Source organism: Drosophila grimshawi, unplaced genomic scaffold (assembly GCF_018153295.1).
Source record: "Drosophila grimshawi isolate 15287-2541.00 unplaced genomic scaffold, ASM1815329v1 contig_1377, whole genome shotgun sequence".
NCBI lineage: Eukaryota > Metazoa > Arthropoda > Insecta > Diptera > Drosophilidae > Drosophila > Drosophila grimshawi.
In genome coordinates this window covers 18,227,760-18,236,471 of record NW_025062900.1, presented here as the reverse complement: position 1 = coordinate 18,236,471, position 8,712 = coordinate 18,227,760, and the positions used below count along the sequence as shown (strand labels likewise).

Sequence of the window (8,712 nt, the reverse complement as noted above, 5' to 3'; positions counted from 1 at the left end):
ATACAATATATATATAAATATTTATACATATATATAAGCGCGTAGATTGACTATCGATACCTAATCGCCACTTTAATAGTTTTCATCCTCGTTTCAGTTAACTGTCACAATGGCAACAGAAAGGATTTCATTATTAATACTAAACGACACTTGTCTGGACAAAATATTTGTGTATTTTACACTGGACGAACTGATGCTGTTATTTGGAAGTGTTCACTCTCATATCGATAAGGCCGTCGAACGACAGCTGCGCAGATTTGATCACTTAAAGCTCGACAATTTCTCCCTCACTCAACTTAATGGAAATCAACTTAATGCGCTCGGCAGACACTTGCAAACTCTTATCGTAAACGATCATCACTTAGGCGATATTTTGCATTCACTGTGTGAGGGAGCGATGGAAGGCGGTAGACTGAGATCTTTGGTAATTAATTGTTCGGTGATAGATTACGAATATTTAGAGATTTTCTCTCGGGTGGCTCCCCTCTTGGTAGAATTGTCTATCGGCCATACCATCTCGTGTGATAGAAATAAATTTCAGCTGTTCTTGCGATCGGCAACGAATTTGGAAAAACTAGACGTGAGTGGAGAATATGCAGATCTTCTGGAAGAAAAGATGCTCAGTCGCCTGAATAACTTGAAAATAAAAAAGAGAGTTCGATGAGGCTGCTGCCAGGGGGAATTGGCCACTTTTGAGAATTGAGGACGGATACAGCTTAACTAATTGCATGAAAAGTGGTAACACTATATTATCTATATATTATATATTATCTTATAAGAACGCAACTATTATTTTTGTATAAACTATTATTTTTATTAACTGAAACCTGGTGCCGGAATAAATTAATATGTTATATATATTACAAAAATTGCAGGCTTTGTCTTATTGTTGCCGTTAAGCTGATTAATTAAATTTGACACACATCGATAACCAAACTTGCACAATGGCAACGGAAAATATTTCGTTATTAATTCTGAGCGACGATTGTCTGGACAATATATTTATATATATACACTGGATGAACTGATGCAGTTATGTGGAAGTCTTCACACAAGGATCCGAAATAAATTGCAACAGTATAAATTTGATATCGATGGTGGCCCAGTTCTTGATCGAATTGGGTATCTGTTCGTGCAACGTGATGGATATAAATGAATTCCAGCTGCTCTTAAGATCGGCAAAGCAGTTGAAAACACTGGCTTTGTACGACAAGCATGCAGCTAGTCTGGAAGAATCGTTTTTCAGTCGCCTTAAAATTTTAAAAATTTGTAAATTGAATTATTTTATGCCGATAACACAATGGTTGGACGTCACTACAGTTTAGTTGTAAAGGTTTTACTATATGGACCCCGCGTGCAGAGGTATTCTGTATCCAAAGGCATAATTGAAATCAGTCTCTGAAAAGTTGTAACTGCTCTTCAATTATACAAAATGCTGCTGGTTGCTTAATAACATTAACAACGCAGCCCTGCATTCACTAATAAATGCATTTTAAGCTGTTAATGACAAATTCAGACAATTTGCATTTAATGATTGTTTAGACTCTTTTAACCAAATATTAGTTGAGATGTTTTGTATATTTTGCAAAAGTCAAATAGTGAGCCGCTGTTAATAACATTGCAGTAAGTTAATTTTTTGAGGTGCCCACAGCACAACAGCATGAACAGCTGTTCATGAGTCATTAATGCCGGCATTGCAAATTCTAACGAAATAGTTTGTATTTATTAGCTCAGCGAAATAGGCTTGATATACAGACAACAAAGAGAAATAATACGAACTGCACAAAATGGTGGTGCGGCCCTACAGCGAGGAGCTGAAATATCTGGAGAAGATCAATGATCACTGCTGGCGCATCAAGAAGGGCTTTCAGCCCAACATGAATGTGGAGGGCGTCTTCTATGTGAACAGCCGCCTGGAGCAGCTCATTCTAGACGAGCTAAAGAACTCGTGCCGTCCCGGCGCCATTGGTGGATTTCTGCCGGGCGTCAAGCAGATTGCCAATGTGGCTGCATTGCCGGGCATTGTTGGCCGCTCGATTGGATTGCCCGATATTCACTCGGGCTATGGCTTTGCCATTGGCAACATGGCTGCCTTTGATATGGATGATCCGCTGTCGGTTGTCAGTCCCGGTGGCGTTGGATTTGACATCAATTGTGGTGTGCGACTGCTGCGCACCAATCTCTATGAAAAGGATGTGCAGCCGATAAAGGAGCAACTGGCTCAATCGCTATTCGATCATATACCCGTGGGCGTTGGCTCCAAGGGCGTAATACCGATGAATGCTCGTGATCTGGAGGAAGCTCTCGAAATGGGCATGGATTGGTCATTGCGCGAGGGCTATGCATGGGCCGAGGACAAGGAGCATTGCGAGGAATATGGCCGTATGCTGAGCGCCGATCCGGGCAAAGTTAGCATGCGTGCAAAGAAACGCGGTCTGCCCCAGCTGGGCACTTTGGGCGCCGGCAATCACTATGCCGAGATACAGGTGGTGGACGAGATCTATGACAAGTGGAGCGCCTCCAAGATGGGCATTGAGGAGAAGGGCCAGGTCGTTGTCATGATACACTCGGGCAGTCGCGGCTTTGGCCATCAGGTGGCCACCGATGCGCTCGTCGAGATGGAGAAGGCCATGAAGCGCGACCAGATCGAGACGAACGATCGCCAATTGGCATGCGCCCGCATCAATTCTGTTGAGGGACAGAACTATCTCAAGGCAATGGCAGCAGCGGCCAATTTCGCTTGGGTCAATCGCAGCTCGATGACGTTCCTCACGCGTCAGGCATTTGCCAAGATGTTCAACACGACACCGGATGATCTGGATATGCACGTCATCTACGATGTGTCGCATAACATTGCCAAGGTGGAGAATCACATTGTGGATGGCAAGGAGCGCAAGTTGCTCGTGCATCGTAAGGGTTCCACGCGTGCCTTTCCGCCCCATCATCCCCTGATTCCCGTCGACTATCAGCTTACCGGACAGCCGGTGCTCGTTGGTGGCACAATGGGTACCTGCAGCTATGTGCTCACCGGCACCGAACGCGGCATGCAGGAAACCTTTGGCAGCACCTGCCACGGCGCAGTAAGCGTAATCCGTAGTCTTAATCTGTACATTCCTCATTTGTTTTTAATTCTCTCTCAATTAGGGTCGTGCCTTGTCACGCTCCAAGTCGCGTCGCAATCTTGACTACAAAGAGGTGCTGGATAAGCTGGAGCAGATCGGCATCGCCATACGTGTCGCCAGCCCAAAACTGGTCATGGAGGAGGCACCCGAGGCATACAAGGATGTCACCGATGTCGTCGACACCTGCCACGCGGCTGGCATCAGTAAGAAGTGCATCAAAATGCGACCAATTGCCGTTATCAAAGGCTGATCAAATCTATATATATATATATATATATATTTATATAGTATATTATATGTATATTTATATAAATAAATCCTTATAAATAAATCTAATTATAAGGTTTGTACTTTTATAAAACAGACAAATCATTTCAAAGGCATCAAATGTACTTGTTTATTTATATTTTCTAATTTCATATGAAATCGTTGTAGAAAACTATTCGCAATCATCTAATGATAACTTTTGTATGTTTATAAAAGAGACAAATTATTTCAAACCCATCAAATGAATTTGTTTATTGCAATTGTCTGAATTAATGTCAGTTTTATATCTTAACATTTTCAAACATCTAATTGCAGTGTAATTATGTTATCAGCATTTGGTGCTGCATAGCTAACATAGCCCTACTCTGCTAACCGTACATTTGTTTACGTTCTTAACAGTGCGCTGGTTCCGTGAACCTGTTCGTTTTGGGCTGACCAAATCATTCGGCAACTGACTGTTGGTCCAATAAGTCGCGTCGCCGCGCAATTGCGTTGAGTGTTTAATTTTTTAATGGCTTTAATTGTTTGGCTTACACGTTAATACTTATAATTAATTAAACAAAAGTGAATAATTAGGTGTAGTGCAACGAGAATCGTGACTGATGACATACAAAAAAAAATAACAAATTTTAAGCGCACATCACACGAATTTTGTATGTAATTTCCAATTGCGCAGCTTTTGCAAAAAGAGAAAAAATAGTAGCGCATTCTAGTACATTAATATATTACTGAGACAATCGTCGAACGTATATACATACATATAAACATGACAAACATGCGCCCCCCGCAGAAATCCAAACTACTCAAGGTCATCATACTGGGGGATGGGGGCGTGGGCAAATCAGCGCTACTCACACGCTTCGTATCCAATCGCTACGAGGAGAACAATTTCCATACGATTGGCGTTGAGTTCATGGACAAGGATATCGCTGTCGATGGTGAGAAGTACACACTGCAGGTCAGACAGCAATGCCAATAATAACTTAACTTAATGCTTTATTGTTGTTGTTCGTCTTCTTGTCGCTTGATGTGATAATGATTCAGAAATGTTCATTTCGATCAAATCTATACTCCAATTGGACAAACTCATGTCTGAAATGTTCAAATCGTTCACATCTTTACTGCAATTGGACCAACTCATTGCATAGTTTTTGCTTTCGCTTTTTAACCACTTGTTTTGCGTACTTTTTTGATTATCTGTCTGGGTATCTGTTCCATCTGTGCTCACCCACACACACACACACACACGCAGACACGAAAGCTCAATTAACAGTACAGTTTAGCATGCCAGAATCCGAATCAACAGCGTAAACAACAACAAAAACATCAAAAACAATGCGGCGACTTTGTTTCAGCTTTGCTATTTGTAACAAGCACACACACACACACGCAAACGCACACACACCAATACAAATACACAATGCGTAGGAAACCTTTATGTAAATGTGTATGTAAATTCTTAGCCCATGTCTTTCTCAGCTTTTTCTGCTTCACCTTCAGCACTGCTTCTTTCTTTGCTGATGCACTCTTTTTATGTATTCCCAGTTTTGAATACACAAATTCACCACCGACTTCTAAGTCGGCTTATAAATATGCAACATGGGGTGGGTTGTGCAGCACAATGAGTAAGCAGTTAATTGCTGCAAAATGTCATTTAAATAATTCGTATAATTTACGGATTGCAAATGCGCCGCCAATCAATGCAACAAATTCCTTCACAAAAATTTGCACAACTATTTCACAATTGTCTACGCTTGTTCGTATGTAGTTTTTTACCTGTTCAATTATAATTGTTCCTATTACTCACTCAATGTTGTAATTTGCTGCATAGAAGCAAAAGTTGACTGTTTTTTTTCCATTTCTTTTTTTTTTTTTGTATTAACGCTTCGCTGAGTTTGGGCCAAACAAGAAGCGGGCAACTTGTTGAGCAGGATGGGTTATACACAAAAAGAAATATGTACAAGTATATATACATATATATATATATGTACTTATCTACTTATATATATATACATATATAAATATGACTCTGAAGTGCCCTCCAGCGATTGTAAATAGCGGGAATGCCCCTACTCATAATTATGCCAACAATCTCTGCTGCAATTTACACTTTAAAATCTATAATATAAATAATAATATAATATAAATAATTTGATATGCACACATATTTCGCATTTCAACCGCAATTCCTAACATATTCGTCTGTATTTGCATAATATTTGTATGTTGACTCAGTGACTATTTGCTAAATATACATTATTTGAACAGTTAACAAGAATATTGTGAACAACTTTGTATTCCATTTTAAATTCCATTCTAAAATTCGACCTCGACGTGGAAAATGAGTGTTCAATTTTAACTGTGGTTCATTCCTTCTAGCGCTGCCCACCACCCACCGCTCTACACCCTTTTTGCATATTAAAAAAGTTGCCCTGAACAAAACAAAAAAAAAAAAAAGAAAGGAAAACAACAAACAACAATTTTAATATTTCATTAAATGAGCAGTAAAAATGACTGGCAAATACAAAAAATGACCGATTCAGTCTCAATATATGAAAGCTTCACCAAAATAACCATAGATTGTTTTAATAATTAACGTTTTGACTATTTTAATATATATATATATTATATATATATATATCCATGTTTTCACTCGATGACACACCTTTATTTATTTAAAAGTTGTAAGAATTTTCAGTTGTGAATTTGTATTCCCCTGGTTATCAGCACATTATTATCAGTCACTTGGTTTGTCTTTCGGCTTAGGTTTCTGGGATCTCAGGCCATAAGCAAATATATATATATATATATATATATATATACATATAAATATATATGTAGCCTTGTGCACAACATTCTGCTATCTTTTTTTTTTCTTTTGACCAAAGTTCTGTTTGCCAGCAGTATTTGTATTTTGTTTGTTTGCTTCCATTTAGTGCTGCGAATTCTGACAAACTTCCAATCAGCAATTGAAAAATTTCAATAAACCGTTAATTGAATAACAATCAATAATCAATAATAGGTGTTCTTCTTGAATAATAATGCGTGTTTAATTTTAGATATGGGATACGGCTGGCCAGGAACGCTTTCGCGCACTGCGTACACCCTTCTATCGCGGCTCGGACATGTGCCTGCTGTGCTATGCCTTGGATGATCGGGACAGCCTGCGAGGATTGCGACTCTGGCGCAATGAGTTTCTCAACTATGCGGACGTCGAGCCGGACAGATTCCCCTTCATTGTGGTGGGCAACAAGGTGAGCGGCGCCGAGATGGCGGATTCGAAGCGATTGCAAATTTAATTAATATATTTGCAAATTTTGTAGAACGACATTCGAGCGGAGAAACGGCAAGTGAGCTCGGAGGATGTGCAGAAGTGGTGCACGGAGCAGGGGATTAGCGCACACATCGAGACCTCCTCGAAGGCGGCGACAAATGTGACGGATGCCTTTGTGCTAGCCCTGCGCCAATGGAAGAAAATGGAGTGCATTGCCGAAGCGGAACAGCGACAGAATGGCGAGACTATCAACTTAACGCAGCCCATTCGACTAATGCAGCGTCGCAATTGTTGCATGGGTGGCGATGGTGCAACAAAATCGGCTGACGTCATCGATGCAGATGACGACGATGATGGGCGAACTACGGATGCTGCGATGCATGCACCCAACGCAATATCACGTCATTTATTTGGACAGTTTCGCAGCTCACCAAAGGCGCCATCAACCAATTACCGTCTATGAAAAGTCTGTCTACTTTTCACTGCTTCTCTACTGCTTAACCCAGAGGCATACACTACACATTCCAGTTAAATGGGTGATACCCAACAAAGAAACATAGAAGGAAGGACACACTAAACAATCTGTAGTAGACACATTTTGAATGCACACATTCCACAAGCTGTAGTTGACACATTTTGAGATTAAGTTAATAACGAGTAACGAGTGGTTTTTAAAACAGATAAGACTTTAGAGATATATCTATACATGTATATCCATGTCTCTTTCTATATATATATAGATATATATATATATATATATATATATATATAGTGACATATTCAGATCACACGGATCTCTCATGTCCACACACCCACACACACACACACGCACAAGCCAGACATAAACAAACAAACACTCACATATACACCCGTACCCAGCTGCAAGCAAAATAGCTGATGCTGCAAATAATAACAGTTCAGTTGCCAACCAAAAAACGCGCAACTGAGTGAAGAAGTTACGATCACGCTGCATTTCTCAACTCAGCAGTTCCCACGCTGGACGACGAAAAGAATATCCATATAAAGCAGCGCATTCAGTATTTAAGTCAGTCACATTTTGTACTCATAAGTAAGAAGTCGTGTTTTCAATAAAATTATATTTTTTTATTCTAAACCGCTATCCGACTTTCAATTGGCGCAGCCGGTAGGATAACAGCTAATTTTTTTTGTGAAACGTCGTGGTCCTATCACAGGAAAACGTACTAGTGTTCCGCGATAAAAACTGTTATCCGCATAAGGACCTCGTGATCCTTAAAAAAAAAAACTTTTTTCTAAAAAGTAAAACGCGAGACAGACGACAAAGAATTTTTCTCAAACAAATTTTGAAAACTCCAAACAAAAAAAAAAAAAAAAAATAAATAAATAAAATGATGTTGGAGACACAATTAAACCAAGCACTCGGGCAAATCCGCCAAGTGCCAATTTTCAATGGAGAAACGGACGAGCTAGGAGCCTTTATTGGAAGGATCGATTTTATTATGGAACTCTTCCCAAGCGTGGACGCAAAACAAAAACTGATTATGTACAGCGCGATCCAAATGCAGTTAGAGGGAGATGCAATGAGGACATCGCTGAGGCACCTACCAGGAGATTGGGGAGCACTACGAAGCATACTGATCTCCACTTTCAAGACCCAAACACCTTGTGAGGAGCTACTGAGAAGAGTTTACAACACATATTTTGGTGGAAGTATCCGTAAGTTCCTCGAAGAACTCGAACAAAAATCCTTTGTAATATTAAATAAGTTAGTAATAGAAAATAATGCAGAAAATAAAACATTGTACTCAAATGCATTAAAAAATACGGTTAGAGACGTTATACATAAAAGACTACCAGACAGGCTATACATGCAGTTAGCCAGATATGATATATCAACAACCGATAAATTAAAAGCAGTAGCCCAAGAATTAGGTTTATACGAAGACCGCATACCAGAAAAACCAAAATCTGCAAATAACACCCATTACAATAAAAATAATAACAAATATTATCCAAAAGCTCAATCAAATTACAACCCAAATTATAATCAGAGTTTCAGGAATCAACAAA

The 8,712-nt window shown here is 39.6% G+C and overlaps 2 protein-coding genes across 2 annotated transcripts; both read left to right on the top strand.

Moving 5' to 3' along the window:
- Positions 1 to 1,727: 1,727 nt before the first annotated feature.
- Positions 1,728 to 3,626, top strand: LOC6566464 (RNA-splicing ligase RtcB homolog). The gene is made up of 2 exons (XM_001992754.2): positions 1,728 to 3,080; positions 3,145 to 3,626. Exons 1-2 carry the CDS (start codon positions 1,788 to 1,790, stop codon positions 3,370 to 3,372), a joined length of 1,521 nt encoding a protein of 506 aa, XP_001992790.1. The 5' UTR covers positions 1,728 to 1,787; the 3' UTR covers positions 3,373 to 3,626.
- Positions 3,627 to 3,869: 243 nt separating this feature from the next.
- On the top strand, positions 3,870 to 7,377 carry LOC6566463 (ras-related protein Rab-9B). The gene is made up of 3 exons (XM_001992753.3): positions 3,870 to 4,347; positions 6,449 to 6,643; positions 6,713 to 7,377. The coding sequence occupies exons 1-3, from the start codon at positions 4,156 to 4,158 to the stop codon at positions 7,124 to 7,126; spliced, it is 801 nt and encodes a 266-aa protein (XP_001992789.2). The 5' UTR covers positions 3,870 to 4,155; the 3' UTR covers positions 7,127 to 7,377.
- Positions 7,378 to 8,712: the final 1,335 nt, after the last annotated feature.